Here is an 18,434-nt window from a genome sequence, read left to right as displayed (position 1 = left end):
GAGCAGTCAGGGTGATTTTCACATAGTTTTGGAGCAAATATTCTAGGCTATGTCATACAATTTTCAAAAGTCTTGTGAACAAATTATCAGTATGGGTTTCATGGCCTTATTTCAGTGAGAATTTTTTTTTGTATTTTCACAAACCACGCATAAATGTCATTATCTCAAAACTACAAACTTTTACATACATGCTGCTGATATATTATTGTAGCAGAGTTTGTGCTGAATACAGTGTAATTAGACTTTAGCCATGAAAATGTCACTAGTAACAGAAAAAAACACAAATGTCAGAGCATGTCAGACCACCTCCAGGGCCCAGAAAACAGCTCAGACCTCAGAGGGTTAAGATCTATGAACACTGCTCCAACTACATTACCCTTATCTAATGAAGACTTGATGTTTTCAGAAAGGTAGCAGTTGGCCATTTCAGTTGAATACCCTGGTCTAAATGCAAATTGTTTAGGATAAATAAGTAAATTATTTTCAAGGTGGTCAACCAGTTGTTCTGCAACAATTTTTCCAGAATCTTTGAGAGAACTGGTAAGATAGAGATTGGTTTATAATTGCTTACTTGATCTGGTGCACCAGCCTTCAAAATTGGCGTTATGACTGATGTTTTCCAGGTTTGTGGAAATTTACCAACTCTAATGGAGAGGTTTATCAGATGTGTTATTGGTTTAATCAGAGTGGAGCTGTGTGTTTTAATAACAGCAATATCCAACCCAAACCAATCCTTTGCCTTTGAATTATTTAATTTATTAATGATTTTAGCAGCTTTCTCTTGGTCAACTTTCTTAATATAAAAGGGCTGAAAAGAGTCTGTTATATTAGCCTGTGATAGTATTACTGTTTCAAAATTTTGAGCAAGCTCCTCCACTGATTGAATGAAATAGTTTTTCTGTACTGTCAGTGCTAATCACTCCATTTACTTCCAACAATTTTTGTTGGCTGGGCTTAAGTTTAGTAACACTGTTAAGGTGTTTCCAAAGAGAAATACTATCAGTTGTGTAAAGTATGTGGTTTTTGCCATCGCAATTCCCTAACAACCCGATTTCTTAATCCCTTAAAAATAAGGAGGTCCGTAATTGATTTAGTGAACAGTGAATTTTTCAATGCAAGATCCCTTTTTTCATTAACTGGCGAATATCATTATTCAGCCAGGGTAAAGAGCTTCTTCTTTGTGTACACTTAACAGTTTTTGTATATTTCTTAAGTCCTGTGAGTGTTTTCATCATAATATTACAACTATTATCTACGTCCTTAGTTTGTAAAACGTCATTCCAATCAATATTATTTAATTCGTTATCAAAGTGTTGCTTTTGATTTTTGGGAATGACTACATTCCCTAGTTTAGGCCTATTGAAGAATAACAAATTTTAAGAATCTATTTCAAATATGCTTCCGTACATAACATCATGGTAAAGAATATTGTATTTAGATTTTCAGCAAAGATCTCAGCAAAGTTGCAATTCCTGTTCTCTCCTTATTGTCTTTAATTGCTCTTGGAGCCCCAGTTTCACTCAGACTGATGGGATTAGCACACGAATGATTCACTGAGAATCTCACCTTTTGTTCTGCAAATGGCCTTTCGGAGCCCAATTGGCTCTTGGAGCCTCATGCTGATTGAATTAGGATTGGCCAGATCCTCAGTCTAGGGTGTTACGTAAACCTGTTACATGCTTTGTTTGAATTTGTCTCCACCTTCAAAAGTCTCTCCTCCTAAAATGCCTATAAGACACCATGAACAGTTATGTACTTTAGAATGTTGGACGAACCGCAGCCACGCTCAATAAAGAATAACTTCTGTTTGAACGTGATCCCAACGTCTCCTGGTCTTGCTTCGAAGAAGGAAAAAGTTACCAACACTATGTTCATTCATAAACACTGGTAGACGCTGTTTTGTTAGTTTTGTTCTGATAATCAAAGTCATATTATGGTCAGAGAGGCCTGTTATTAAGTTGTACATCCTTGTAATTCTTTCAGGTCTATTTGTCATTATCAAATCAATCTTTTTTTTTTCTTGTTCGAGTGATTCTAGTTGGATCCTTTACTATCTGCTGAAAATTATGTTTTTACATTATCATTTTCAGCTTTTGCTTACTATGTTTATCTAACCAATTTATATTAAAATCTCCAAAAAAGAGACATTCAGAACGACAATTTAACAATGTAAACAATTAAAATTCATGATAAAATGAAACATCATGTGATGGTGGATTATACAGGATTACAATGTTAAAATTCATCTTGGGGGACAGTACTACATTTAAGGCTAAACATTCCAAAGATGTGTCCAATTTGATTTCCTTACATTTAAGAATATCTCTGACATAAATCAGTACGCCCCCTCCCCTGCCAGATGATCTGTCCTTTCTATAACAAACATAGCCAGGAACATCAATCATACTGGTTGCGATGTTACGATTAAGCCAGGTTTCGCTCAAAGCTAGGAAGTCTAGGTTAGAGTCCGTCAGTAGATGTTGAATCTGATCTCCTTTTGATATTATACTCCGAATGTTCAAGTGTCCACCCAGGATACCCTTAGGTTTAGACACAGAGTCCCATATCACCTTTGCATGATTTACAGTCTGGAAAATTCGAAATTCATGTTGTTTTCGTGTTGATCGGATACCTTGTTTACATTGTGTTTTTAAGGTTCCATTAGCTGCACTTATCATCCGCTCTGGCAGCTTAGGTTGCTTGTGAAAGTAGGGTTGTTCACACTCACCAGACAGTTCACTTCCATCCGGGTGGAAATCAGGGCAGACAGGTGGACAGAGGCTCCGTTGGTCGATCTCAACATGCGGCACGGCCCGCTCAAGCAGGTCCGCCGCTCCACCGAAAGCCGCTGCCCCACAGAGGCTCGCACCTCGCCGCGCGTCGGTTAGCAGATCACCAGATAATACAATCAGAGTCAGTAGTATACTGAGAGTATACCACTTGCCTCTTTTCCGAGCATTTTGTTTGTTACTGTTTGATGTGTCATGGAAATATTTGTTTCGCCTGGTGATAGAGTAGATTACAAGGTATCCATGTCCAAAGAAATTCCATTTCGCCATTTTGTTTGAGAATGCAGTGTAGTCTGTTATTTTTGGCGTTTGTTTTTTCATGTTGTCCACATTAAAGCATTGTCCAAGTGGCACCAGCAAAGGCCAACAGCAGAGCAGCAGTGTGCAAACATGGTTAGGGTTATCCTTATCCTTATTGTTGATTCTACTTCTCCGTTTTAAGCTTGTCTTTGCAATGGTAAATATCTGTTTAAAACCGAGGATTAAAACAGCGAGTAGTGGCAGATGGAGGCAGAATAAACTGGTAAGAATGGAGCCTAACAAACCACCCACACCCTCAGCCGCCATCTTTGCCCATAAAGAAATACATCGACCAAAGATAAAAACTCTGATGTTCAGTTGTATAAAACCAATATGACATTTGCAATATATGTGCTGATATTGGGGAAAAGAGCACTCTTATTTGATGTCGCTTAGCTAGATCATATAGAAATATGAGTATATAAACTCATGCTTGATAATGTCAGCATCCTACATCGTTAAAACTAGTGATGCACGACGTTATCAGCTGATATACAGACCCTTTCCAAAAAATTATGGAAATTATGTGGGCAGGATTTGCACCTGCCCACACTGCCAAAAGAACCAAAACCTGGTTCAATGACCATGGTATCACTGTGTAATTACTGTGTGATTTCATGTAATATTCTAATTTTTTTGAAATCCTGTTTTCATGGGTTTTATGAGCTGGAAGCCCAAATTATGTACAAATAAACAACTAAATACTTGAAATTGTTTAAGTTGTGGGCCCTGAATCTATAATCTATGGAAGTTTAACGTTCTGAATGGAATTATGGAAATAAATAAACTTTTCCATGATATTAAATTTTTTTGGAAAGGGTCTGTATGTTCATTTATAATGTTATTGTTTTCGGCCCGATAAGAAAATGTAGCTGAGTTATTAAAGCTGATAAACAATGTATTATTTCCTTCAGCTGATAATTTTATCCCTTAAAACTCATCTTTGACCACTAAAATTACCTATTAAAATGTTTTTCTTTGAAAAAACAAAAATATTCATGCCTTAATAATCTTGACTGTAACTCGACACCCTTGCCTCATTTAGTATGCGTGGTTCTATGAATATGCAAATGAGCCCCCGCCTCCACTCACTCACTCAGCTCAGAGATCCACTCGTTGACGATCACACGTTGATCTGATTGGTTACAAGGTAGTTTGTGACGTCAGAAACACCAGCGATTTCAAAGCGTGCTTTTGAGACTGTCTTTGGTTCACTGCAGTTTTAAGGAGGAAATACTCAGCAATGGTGTCGACTTATGAATTTACACATGCTTTGTCTTAAAGCGTATTAAAAACACCACATAGACACATAAACAACATTAAAAGCTGGATTTTCAACACAGGGGAACTTTAACTAAGTACTGCACAGAATATGAAAGTCTTGTCTATGACAAGATTCAATCACAAAAACACGCTTATCGTCTAATCATTTTAATTGTCAAAATCCCAGTAAATATCTAGATGTCATTTTTTGTCAGTATTGTGGATAAATGTCTTGTTTTCTGTTGGTTCTCACTGCGAACATCCTTTACCCAGGTAAGACGGAGCTGCGGGCCCTCGAGGTTTCTCCCGGTGTCTTGCTGAGAGTCACCACCGATACGAGCGACAAGCACTTCTCAGAGTCGGCACAGGCTCTGGACCCGGTCGGCACCGCTGGTCACCTGGTCTCCATCGTGGTGTCTGATGGGATACCGAACACGCCCACGGCGCTCTTAGCCAATCACATGGAGAGTGCGCTGAACCTCGCAGTTGCGCAAGAAGGTAGGAGGAGCTTTTCTCACGTCTTGAATTAAGATGAATTTTCTTTTAAAATGTTAGCAAAAAATTTACTGTTGATTAAAATGCTAAATTTGGTATTACACTGTGTGTGTAAATGATTAGGTTTGGACTTAGTGCTGATAACCCAAAGCACAGGACAATAGAGACACCAGCATAACAATATTCATGATACTGAAGCTAAAAATACAGAATTATTTCACATGAATATGTTTGAACTCTGTCACTGACTAGATATGTTTAAAATAATGTAGGACACTTTTACTGCTAACATTTGGCATTATCAGGACCCACAAATATTCCCTCATTGCATTATTATACATTATATTCAGTGTTATTTATAGTAGTACTGACACTAAACTTGAATGTTTTCTCACACAGTAATTTTTTATTTTGGGTGAACTATCCACGACACATATTGTTGCATTATTGTATTGCGATATATTGTGACAGGCCTAGTCTGCACTGGTTTGTTTATCTTGTCTGTAACACATTATCTCTGCCAATGATGTAATGCTGGACTCATGTCATGTTTGCATTCTCGTTTGGAAACAGCAATAGCGCCCGGGGAATATGAATACTCGTACAGCGGCGTGGCTCGGTTTGTGCTCGAATGCATCGCAAAGATGCCCACCAGAATTTGCAAGGAACTACTGCAGCAGGTAAAGAGCCAAATCAGTCATTTGTGGAATGGAAGAATTCTGGAAGAAACCAACTTTCACTGTGCATTACAAAACACATATTGTTTTCAGTACAAATGTCTAAACAGATACATTAAGATATTAACTTGAGAATTAAAAAATATTTAGTTATAAAGTGTTGTTTTCTGAAAACATTATCAAAATTAAGTCAGTTTGTAGTTAAAACAAACACAAATATCTGTCAATGGGTCAGAAAAATTGTGGTTTTCACTTTAGATTATGTAAATTTTTCTGACCACAATGGCAGATTAGTTCTTGTTTTAATCACAAACTCATTTTGATAAGATATATGTTTTGTTTTCTGAAAAATGTATCAATTAAGTGCCTTTAATCTTCTTTGAATCTAATCATTTATGCCTCAATGTAAAACACAAGGTAACCTAATTTAAACATTTAATAAATTTGTAATACAACAGCTGCATCCCTTTTGTGCTTGAAGGGACACAAACACATGACATTGTCAATATGACCGTCTCGACGAGTATCCTCGTAAACACAGTTGCTTATGAACGTAATCAATTGAGAAAGAAACGGATGCGTATCGTTATATTGGATCCATGCATTAGTTCTTAAAGTGACAGCAGCCTAATAAACCTGCCTCTGTCTGCGTCACTAATGTTCATCAAACAATAAAAGACAAAGAATTAATCTTAGTTAAAGCTACAAAAGTGATTTTCTCCATTTAATTTATACAGTGAAGATTGTTATTTTACATCTGATTATTAAATGTTTCTACCTGAAAACTGTTAAATACCTGAAAAACACGAAGCACTGTTTATTTCCGTTTTATCTTTGTTCTGTTGTATCAAAATAGAGCTATTCAAGTCATCTGGTTCAATGATTTTCATATCGCAGAAAAATTAAAATCGCAATGTCAGTTTTTTCCAATATCATGCAGCCCTAGTTATAATTATAATTATATCCTATTATAAGTAATTGCAACCAAAGTTAAAATGCATTATAATATTTGCTAATTCCTTGTTGCGTCTGAAATGAGTTGCTTGTCAGTGTTTTAATTCATTATACTTTCTAAGGGTGAATTGAAAAGTATTATAATGCATTATAACTGTGGGTATTATTATTCATAGGATCATGCAATGCATTATAAGGCATAATTGCGTACAAAATACTTTTATAATGCATTGTATATGAAGGCTTTGAGTAAAATGTTACTGATATATTTAAACTCTGTTAATATCTTCAGTCATTTTGCTTCTTCTCCTGTAAATGTATCTTGATTTGAGAATGTTTAGATGTTTGTGCTGGAAAACAGAAACACTGAGGAAGAACATCATTTATTGCAGTGGTGTTTGTCAAATATTGCTAGGCGAAGATCATTTTCTCATTTTTCCAACCTTTGATTTTAATAACGTATTAGTAAATGTTGAAATGAATACTAACTAAGATTGATCAATGCAGTTCATATTCACTAAGGTAGTTAACTAATGCTAACTAATGAACCTTATAGTAAAGTATGACCAGTATTGCTTTACATTTTCCCATCATCACTGGGATGTTAGACGAGACGTCTCGTTGGTGGGAACCAGAGGCTCTCGAGGCGGGAGAAAGTCCTGTATCTAGGTTGTTGTCATGACAACCGTTGCCGAGTGTCATTCTTCGAGGGTTAGAGGTTCAGTCTCCTGTCATATCATTAGTCTCGAGCGCCTTTCTTCATTCCCATAATGATCCCACTCTCCCTGCTGGATAGTTGGTTTATGATTAGCCTTAGGCTGGCACTTGGCAGCTAATTTCTGATTGGATGAGTCACGTTGTGTTTTGCTGCTTGGCTATAAATGACCTGAAGTTGCAAATTCACGTTAGTATATTTTTTTTAAGTCCCCCTGTAGTCAATAATTGTATCTTTTAAAACTCAACTTTGATCACCAAAATATGTAAAAGTTTTTTCCTTGAAAAAAATGTCTTCATGCCTTAACATATCTTGACTGTAACTCGACACCCTTGCCTCATTTAGTATGCGCGGTTCTATGAAACCCTAAGCGCGGGTAACTAAACCCTAAACCAACTTTTTTTAGTTAACCCTCTGGGGTCTGAGGATTTTTGGGGTCCTTGAGATGTTCTGACATGCACTGACATTTGTGTTTTTTTCAGTTGCTTATAAACATATTAATGGCAAAGGTATAATTACACTCTATTTAGCACAAACAGGGCTACCATAATATGTGAGTAACATGCATGTACATGTTTGTATTTTTGAGAGAATAATGTTTATGCATGGTTATTGAAAAAACTAAAAACTAAAGTTTCTGAAATAAGGCCACAAAACACATACTAAATATGTGTCAATAAGACTTTTGACTAATGGATGTCGTTGCCTAGAGTTCTTTCTTCAAAATGATGTGAAAATCATCCTACCTAATCATTCACATAACACAATACATTGATTTAAATCTTGTAAAATACTTTTTGTTTGTAAAGGCAATATGCGCAAGGGGCGTCAACGATTCAACACCATCATGCATATTTAGTGATTCACACCTGAGGAGACAATGGGGCCAATTTGCAGTTTAATACGTTGCTTATACAAATACCTTTTATTTCAACATATTTCAGTCGATTTTTACTCAGTATAGCAAAATAGTTTGCTAAAAGCAGATCATTCATTCACACACAGAAACGCAATTCAAATTTAAACCGTCTTTTTGCGAGTTGTGGTAAACAGCGCATCTCTTTCGTTCATTCATTCACACAGAAACGCGATTTACTTGAGAATGAAAAAAAACTTACAACAGTATTCCATCCGTTGCTCCTCGAAATACCAGCACTTCTGAGGTACGTTTTCCATTATTATTATTCCTCACAGCGCTGCGAGACAGAGTAAACAATGATCTGAATAAACTTGATGTGTTTTCTCGAGCTGATATGTGGGCGTTCACAGTTTGTATGGGATCGTCTCAGTCATTTGCGTTTGAATAGCGCGCACTCTCCATGGGCGGGGCAGATTAAAACGTAATGAGCTGAGATGAGAACGACTGACATCTCTCTCTTTTCATAAAGATTACATAAACAGAGAATATTTTTTTTTAAATAAAAATTACTTCATTTAAAAGAAGAGAATTCAAGCTTCATGCCTGTGTGTCTGTATGCCTGTTTGACTGAGTATTCGCTGAGTTATGGTTCATTTTCGGACGCGTTTCAGAATGGACTTCACTGACAGAGAGGAGGCAGAACTCGCATCATGTTTATTTTTCTTTATTTGGCGAAAAGCACAACACTTTGTTTTTATTGTGAGTATACACAAAAAGAATACACATTTAACAGAATCGATTGATGTATGAAACTTGTTTGTAATATCAAAGTCAACAGAGCAAAATGAATCTCTTTTGAACTGATAAAAAAAAAAGCGAGCTGGTATCGCCGGCGATACAGCCGACCCCAGGGGGTTAATGATCTGTAAGAATGGGGCTTTATTAGTGCTGTTCATTGATTCGAGTAACTTTTTTGACATTTGGGTATAAAGTGTTTTAATTCTACAATATATGGTGTAAAAACGTCTGAGTGCTGCCCTCTTCAGGTTGAACGGTGGCTACTGCAGTTGAATTTTCCTATTGGATGTTTGCGGTGGTACGTGAAGTAAGCAGTGGCAGGTGACGTAAGCAGGTTCCAGCTCACCACGCCCTTGGTACGAGCTCACCACGCCCTCCCTTGGTATGAGCTCACCACGCTCTCCCTTGGTTCCAGCTCACCACGCCCTCCATTGGTACGAGCTACCACGCATAGTATTGCATCAGTTAGGATAGCTTCAAGTTAGCATAGATTTATTTAGTACAGTGGTCAGGAGGGTGCGTAGGTGTAGTGTTGCTGGTTGCAACAGCACTGCTGGACTGCATAGCTTTCCAGCAGACTTGGAAATTAGGCGTCAGTGGTTGCATGCACTTGGCCTGGAAGGCCGTGATTGTGAAACCTGCATTTTACGCGGGATTGCTTCTCCAACGCAATAGAGGTGGACATGGGCTTCTCCACACAGCTCGCGCTGAAGAGCGACGCAGTGCCAAACACTGCTCCTCCTGCATGGACTCCACCACCGCAGCGGCGTCTTGATGTGAGTGATCATATATATAATCACAATTTATGGTTAGGCTAAAGTTAATCCTCTGGGGTCGACAAACGTGCCGGCGCATTTTGCTGGATTTTTTTCACATAGCGGCAAAATATGAATATGCCTTCAGAGAGCGCGCGCTATTGACATCAACTCGATAAAACTCATCAGATGCATGTACTTTACGTCGCCTTGCAAACCTGTGAGTCACTCTCCATTTTAGAGTCTGACAGCAGCTGTCAATTAATTCGTCACTGAGGGTCTTAGGTGCACGCCCCCCCACTCAGCCCCGCTCACGGTTCGTCCCCTCTATCCTCTGACCAGGGGTTTAGTTTCCCTTTAAGGAGAAAATACTCAGCAATGGTGTCGACTTATGAATTTACACATGGTTTGTCTTAAAGCGTATTAAAACATTTACAATAATTAAACCTTATTGTAAAGTGTTACCAAATATTCTTTAAAAGTAAATTTAACACTTTATTTTACAGTGTCATTGTTACATGTTACATGTAGTTACAGAAGTAATAATAACTATAAATTATGCATAATTACATGCAACTAACCCTAAACCAAACCCCATTACTAACCCTATAATATGTAGATGTAGTCATTTATTAATACTAATAAGGTTTCACTTGTTAACATTAGTTAATACATGAACTAACATTAACAATGAGCAATATATCTTCACAGCTTTTATTAAGCTTTTGTCAATGTTCATGTTTGTGTTAGTTCACAGTGCAATTACTAATGCAATCTTATAATAAAGTGTTTCCATGAATCTAACTCACTTTTTAAGGTTAGCTTTTTCCTAATGGTTTTTATTATTTTGTATTCAGTGTATTCTTTTGTTTTTTGTACGCTTTTCATTTCTATCTGTGTATTATTCTTTTTTCCCTTTTCTCTTTGTATTTTTATTGTGTACAGTGCCTTGAGAAGCTGCTTTAAAGGCGCTATATAAAATAAAGTTTATTATTATTATATTATTGCTTTTCTTACTTAGTATTTTTGTCTTGTTTCCAGTCCAAATATTATTTCATAACATTTCTTAAATCAAGATGCATTTACTAAAGTAGTAAAATGATATAAGATATTAAGTCTTGTCTATTTAAGTGATTAATTAAGTGTGTTGATGCTTAAAACAAGCAAAATTATCTGCCAATGGGGTAAAAAATAATAGTATTGTTTCTGTTTGAATTAAGAATATTTTTCTTACCCCATTTGCAGATAATTTTTTTAAACATCAACATTCCCCTGGAAAACAAGACATAATATCTTATGTCATTTTACTCATCTAGTAAATGCATCATGATTTAAGAATTCCTAGATATTTGGACTGGAAACAAGACAAAAATACTAAGAAAAGCATTTTTTGCAGTGTGTGTTTATGATTTGGTGTTTTGATTATTTTTGTGCAGGTGTTCTTGGAGCCGCTCTCTAAAGTGCTCGGTCAGGCCAAATCTAAAGCTCTCCTGCTGGACGTTGCCCGTTCAAACTCGCGTCACCTGATCAAACTGCATCAGATGGGGCTTCTTCTGGGAATAACCGAATGGAGAGGAGACTTAAACAGCAAACTGGTTTCTCCAGCTCGTCCCGAAGCGACCGCACAAGACAAGAAGGTCCGAGTTCACTTCTAGTTTCAAACTGGATTCTGTAGACACCAAAACTGTTCTGTTTCAAACACTGTTTTAACTTTTGGTGTCTTTACAAATGCGCACTTGTAAATGTTTATTAAACACAGTTACTGTTCTTGAAATAAATCCGAAATTGCTATATGACTGTGATTTAATTAAATTAATATATGCGCTGCATGTTTTAGTGTGAAGCGCAAAACTGTGTAATTGTGCAAAGACTCATTTTTTAATTTTACAATGAAATATTACATACTGTAGCAAAATCAACTCAAATGAGGGGAATGTATAATTGATAATCAATAATTAATCATACTGGTTTTGAGCCATATTACCTACACATTTTAAATCCCAAAAATGGAATAAATAGACCATATATTTCTCTCTCTCTCTCTCTCTCTCTCTCTCTCTCTCTCTCTCTCTCTCTCTATATATATATATATATATATATATATATATATATATATATATATATATATATATAATTAACCACAACAAATTACAATCAATTATGAATATACAGAATTAATGTCACATCGAATAATTTGTTTGTCCGCCAAATTAATCATGCGATTTTCTTATAAACTCTCAAGAGAGGCTATTACTCTGGCCATGAGGAATAACTTTCTTGTTTTATAAGATTATTAACTTGTAGGCACATTTAAGAGGCTTTGTTCCGTGAGCAGCAAACAGAGACAATCAAGGCAAGGCAAGGCAAGTTTATTTATATAGCACATTTCATACACAATGGCAATTCAAAGTGCTTTACATAGAAGAAATTAAAATAATAAAAAGAAATAAGAATAATTAAAACAGTTTAGAAAAATAAAATGAAATACAGTACAGTACAGTCGGACGAACAGCGGCACAGTGCTCATTCAGTAAATGCATAGCTAAACAGAAGTGTTTTGAGTCTGGATTTGAATGTGACCAATCAAGCATATAATGGGTTTTTAATAAATGAAACTATAAACATACAACTACATCTAACAAAGAATACATATATGAGTAGTATAATGAAAGTAAATAAATAAATAAAGAGCAGATTATAGAATGGCAAACATATCACAAACAATGAACCTTTGAGAACCAGCAAAAAGAATCAAAACCACCTTAAGCAGGGGTATATAACCTTAACGCATTTAAACCTTGAAAAAGACAATACTTGCATTGATCTTTTGTTGCTGAGCGAGAATGCGTGTGTGTGAGTGTCCGTTCTCGGTGTGTCCGTTAGTTGGACGCGTTCTTTCGGTTCTTCCGGAGCTCGTGTAGTTCGCGGGAAGTTCAAACGGTTTACATTTAGTCATTTAGCAGACGCCCTTATCCAAAGCGACTTACAGATTAGGACTAAGTTCAGCGAGTCATCATAAAGAGGCAAAAGCAACAACAACGCAGGAAGTGCTCAAAATACGAAGTTCAGGTATTATTCAGAGTAGCATAAGCCTGATAAGTGATGTTTCAAAGGGAAAGGAATTTTTTTTTTTGTTTTTTTTTTTTCTATAAGGTTAAGTGCTCACGGAAGAGATTGGTTTTCAGCTGTTTTTTGAATGTTGTCAGGGATTCTGCATTCCGGATGAGGGTGGGGAGAGCGTTCCACCAGCATGGAACTATAAATGAGAATGTTCTGGAAAGTGATTTTGTGGCTTTCTGTGATGGAACCACGAGACGTCGCTCGTTGACCGATCGTAGGTGTCTGGTAGGGATGTAGACTCGTAGGAGTGAGTGAAAGTAGGAGGGAGCTGAGCCTGTGATAGTTCTGTAAGCAAGCGTCTGTGCCTTGAACTTGATTTTTTTTACTTGTAAGAGTTGCCAGAAACTTAGTTTAAAGTCCGTTTCTCTGTTAGTAGAGATGAGTGAACACGAGACTAAACAAGGCAAGGAGCCGGAGATACGACTAATACAAAAAGCTAAGAAGCAAAAGTAAAACACAAAACAAAACGGAGAGCAGATAAACTTGAAGAAGAGGAGAGAAGACAAAACAAGACCAAACAAGAAGTCGTAAAAAGGAAAAGTAAGAGCACGATGGTGTGTGCGTCCTTCTTTAAGGAGTTCGAAGTCCGCACTTCTTTTGGGTAGTTAGACCAATCGAATCAAGAAGTTCTGAGCCGGAAAGAGTTTCTTTGTCTCAGCTCAACAGCTTAATTTGCATGGTTTATGACGGTGTCAAGATTTTGTCATTTCTACTCCAAATGATGGTAAAGACAGTATAATACATTTTATCATAACCTACTACATATATTTAGCTTAGGCACATCGAGAGGTTTAATTAGGTACCAAGATTGATATATCTGAAAGATACAAACATAGAGATACATTCTTATTCTTTAAAATAGGCACTTAAGAGTTCACCTAACACAACTAGGAAATCACACTATGCTAATAACAGGGGCTAATCATACATGCATACAGGAATATATCATATGCACTTTTGAATCACTTATATTCTGAATTAAATGCAAAGAATGTTGGTGTGTGTGTATTTGGCATCTCAGAGGTCTTTTTTTGGCCACCTGGACTTCTTGCTTGCAGAGAGAGGGGGTTTGAGTTGATTACGATCTCTTTGAAGCCATCTCCTTGAGTTTGGAGGTGGTTCTGTTAAACTTCCACTCGGCCACAAACGTGTCAAAAGGGGCAATTTGATTCAGACTCATCGGCGCTAAGCTGTGATTTACATTTATGAGGTCGATGGTTAAAAGCATTTCTGAATCTTAAAGGGGTCATATAATGCCATTTTTGTACAAGCTAATATGATTTTTTAGGGTCTAAATTAAAAGTTTGTAATATACTTTAATGAAAAATTCTCATTAGTATTGTAAGAAAACACTAATTTTACCTGGTCAAACACAGCTCTGTTTTCAGAACGCCGTTTAAGTGCATGTGTCTTTAAATGATAATGAGCTTTGCTCACCCCGCCCCTCTGTTCTGTGCATACACCGTAACACAATAACCATAACACGTTGTTCATTATAAACGTGGGATTATGAATTATATTGAGAACGTTGTACATAGAAAACATGCCGTAATGTACCCTGAGTGTAAACAGCCGCATTCATCATGGAGATTAATACAAAGATTAGTATAAATATGAATATAAAGGTTAATAAAACGTTACACTCACTTCAGTTCTCCTGGAGGTGCAGCAGGAACACGAATAGTTGGTACTGATCCTTTTTTCAGGAGCAGCTTCTTAGCAAAACCAGCTTTATACTGACCCCCGTGTGTAAGGCAGTCTGGTGTGTGAAATGATTCGCGCAAACATGAAAGCATTGACGTTGATCGTGGGGAATATTCCATTCGAAAACAAACTCAGCCACTGCGTCTTCAGCGGTCCGGATTTAAGAACATCAAAATGATGCTGTGTTCGTTATTACACCCAAGAACAGAACACCACAATCGCTTAGACGCCATTCTGCTCATAGACAGTGCTCCAACGTTTCAACAATGACGCGCGGACTATGATTGACAGCTCGCTCACGAGCGAGGGCGGGTTGTGACGCTGCTGTCATTGATTGACAATCGTGGGAGGGGCGTCCGACCGTGTGACGTCACTAGGTCGAACGGCTTGATTTGAGAAAAGGGAAAACATAAGAAGATAAAAAAAAAACACTGGATGGATTTTTATCATTTTATGATGGTTGTGTACAGGCACTGCCAACACACATTTCAGTACAATCAACTTGTAAAAGTGCATGTACCATTATATGACCCCTTTAAAATGACAAGTCACCGTGAGTTGTCCATACGCTACAATACATATATATATATATATATATATATATATATATATATACACACACACACACACACACACACACACATATATATATATATATATATATACACACATACACACACAAACACACAGTTATAATGTAATTTTGAATACAAACGTATATGTTCCTGGTCAACGGTCAGAGGAACTTCTGCGACTTGTGATGCAGCCGTTTTATGCTCCTTCACCGCCACAGACGAGCCGCTCTGAGTACGGGTTCTCCCCTGCCATTCCTCAACCTGCAAACACACAGTTGTGTACATTCGATGACAGGTCTCACTAATAATCAAAAGGTACACACACATCTGTGAACCATCATGAGGCATTGATGAAATAAATAAAATAAAAAAGTTACTAAAATACACTTGCGGTCGGTTACGTTACGTTGTTGGTTACGGCACCGGACCGCTGGAGGAGTTTGAGCATAACGATGGCCTCCAAATAATAGAGGACCAGCAGACGGTCATGCTTATCAAGGGCCTCCCCAGAAACAGCTTCTGGACCCTGGAGTTTCCCCATAACAGTCAGGAAATCCATACGAGCCACATCGAGGATTACCACGCAGTCTGCCGGCAGCTTCTCTTTTCCGTAACCCTGGTACCTGAGAAATAAAATATGTAATTATAATGATGTAATTACACATTAAAATCTGCAGGGCTGAATGTAAAACAGGTTAACATGTGACCACAACACACAGTTTATGGATAAGAACCAAACCACATTTTGGCAACACTTTATTTAACAGTTAGTACCATAGTAATGACGTTAAATTATGCATAATTAAATGCAAATTAACCAAATCAAATCCTAACCCTACCCTAATACTATAGTAAGTACACGTATTACTTAATATTACACAGTAATTAAATATATAATTACACTGTAACAATGACACCTTAAAATAAAGTGTAACCAATTTTTAATTTTTTTATTTTTCTCTGTGCGTGCGTGCGTGCGTGCGTGCGTGTGTGTGTGTGTGTGTGCGTGCGTGCGTGACATTTAAATGTATCTTTTCTTTTAAAATTACCTCTTCAGGGTTTCCCCAGGTTTGATCACCCCAAATTTAAGACCTTTTTAAGACCACTTTAATGAAAATTAAGACCTACATCGCACCCATTATGCAGTCGTAAAACACCAGATCAAATCCCAATAATGACTATTACTAACAAATGTTTTAATTAAAAATACATTTATTATAAAAAAACTCATTCAACAATACACTGCAAAGTGATGTTTTTGGTAAATATCAAACATTCATAACAATAAACAGATAAACTAACTTTTCAAATCGTCTTAATAAAGTTTCTCAGCATTCAAATTGCTTCAACCATTTTACATTTTCAAGACTAAAAAGAAATGTAAATACACCTTAAAAACAAGGGAGGAAGGGATAGAGATAGACATAAGCCCCTTTCACACAGCGCTTTGAACCCGGCAAATTGCCAGAGCGCCTTCTGTGTGAACGCAAACTCGACCCGGGATTTAAGCCGGGATCGATGCTGGGTCGGGACCTAGTAACATTGCCGTGTTCAGTCCCGGAACGCGCGCTGTGTGAACAAAAGCCGTAATAATGCCGTGTCGTAGTGATGACGCTGAAGCGCGGGATCGTTCGCCAGCTGTGAAACGGTACGTAAAGCGCAATTTTATGATCGAATCAGAGAAAAAAATGCACAAGCGTGGTTTCTCGAGAGAGAGATCGCAGCTCATAAGCAAACTTAAGACGCTGCTGAGATTACAAGTCACATCGATGTCACGTGTCTTTACGGCATTTTTACGGGTTGTGTGTGAACGCACGCTCTGATTCCGGAAAATCACTGGCAGTGTGAATGAACCAAAATCAAACGAACCCGGGTCAAATCCCGGGTCACTTTATCCGTGTATTTTCCGGAATCTCTGTGTGAAAGGGGCTATAGAGAGGGGGGTAGATAGATAAAAAGAGACACACAATGAGAGATAGATAAGAGAGATAGATAGATAGGAGAGAGAGAGAGGGGTAAACAGATAGATGAGAGATATAGATGAGAGAGAGAGAGAGAGAGAATTTTTTTTTTTTTTAAATGATCTTTATTACAAATCTACATAAAACAATTCACAAGGTATAAATATCACAAAGAATAAAAATTACAGTAAATGTGTAAAAAATAATTCATCTTCAATCATAGAACACAATGCTCCTTTGCTACACCATTTTAGTTCAAAAGAAATAAGATCATCCATAGATTTATCAAAATTAAAATCAATCAACACTCTAGACTTTATAAGATTTGGAAACAACACAGTAACATTATGTCCAGGCCTTTGTTCAATCTTATTTTTTCTACTTGAATAGATAGCTACAGGTAGTTTAGCTTGACCCAAGATAACATTTACTAATTGACAATCAATTCGTCTTTTCTGCACATATTTTGCACCCAAAACAAATATTTCCTTAGAAAAAGTTTAATTAAAAGCAACAAAAAGATTTCTTAATACATCAAATAAGGGCTTTAATCTAGAGCACTCCATGAAAGCAAGTCTCTCTTTTAAAACAAAAAGGACATTCAGAGCTCACCTCAGGATTTAAAACAGAAATAAAAGCATTGACAGCTATTGCTCCATGGAGAACTCTCCATTGTATATCTCCTACTCTCTTAATTAACGGTGGCTTATACAAAACTCTCCATTCAGGCTTAACATTATCATCTAATTTTAAGAAAGAACGCCATGGTGTATCCACTTTGTCATCTAAAATCTTCTTGTTAAAAACCAAAACACAAGCTTTGTACAAGACTTTCCCTGTAACCGAAAAGAAATCTAAACACAAAGACTTTCCAGTTTTTAAAAACAAACCCATACAATCATCTAGTTTGGAAGACAAGTATATAGTCGGAAAAGGGTCTTCAGTATTAGGAGTCTCTACTCCTGTACAATAGTCTGTTAATAGTAGTCTCTCTTCCTTTGAAAGAGCAGACTGCCACTTTGCCATCAGTTGAGCAACTATTCGAGTTGAAAAAAATTCTCAAAAGAGATGCTGTTTGCTCAGTGTTCGTGAAATTAGGTCCAGCCACATTTAGCAGAAGTCTTAAGGTGGTGATCCTGGATTTGCAAAGGATATTATTTAGTCCAGGAAAACTGCGTTCAACAGCAGAAATATCCAAACGAGCTCCATGTACTATGGGTTCGTTTAACAATCAGAAGAGTGATTTCATACATGGTGTCTTTTGTTGATTAAAAAGACTCCATACTTTAAAAAGGTTTCGATGAAAAAATGGCAAATTGGAGGCATCCAGTTTTAGGGGGTCTAACAAAAAGAGAGATTTGTCCATCTGTAGGCCTCCCAGACTCCATAAAATAGCACATGCAGCCACTCTCCAACCAAAGTCACTTGACCCCGAAAGAAGCCTAAATTGAAGACGGAAAGCTGCTGTT

The 18,434-nt window shown here is 37.0% G+C and overlaps 1 protein-coding gene across 1 annotated transcript in view; it reads left to right on the top strand.

Moving 5' to 3' along the window:
- The window catches only part of LOC309488882 (uncharacterized protein), a gene marked incomplete at its 3' end in the record, with an annotated part of 120,423 nt that extends 109,163 nt beyond the window's left edge, over positions 1–11,260 (top strand). Inside the window, exons 22-24 of the mRNA XM_082157300.1 lie at positions 4,626–4,850; positions 5,421–5,527; positions 11,042–11,260. Of these exons, the coding sequence (XP_082013426.1) occupies positions 4,626–4,850; positions 5,421–5,527; positions 11,042–11,260 (551 nt within the window). The remainder of the gene's footprint in view (positions 1–4,625; positions 4,851–5,420; positions 5,528–11,041) is intronic.
- Between the last annotated feature and the right edge of the window lie 7,174 nt (positions 11,261–18,434).

This window comes from Leuciscus leuciscus (genome assembly GCF_965113295.1).
Source record: "Leuciscus leuciscus genome assembly, chromosome: 24".
In the NCBI taxonomy this organism is placed as follows: domain Eukaryota; kingdom Metazoa; phylum Chordata; class Actinopteri; order Cypriniformes; family Leuciscidae; genus Leuciscus; species Leuciscus leuciscus.
Note: the sequence above shows the minus strand (reverse complement) of the source record. Positions and strands in the feature narration are given on the sequence as shown.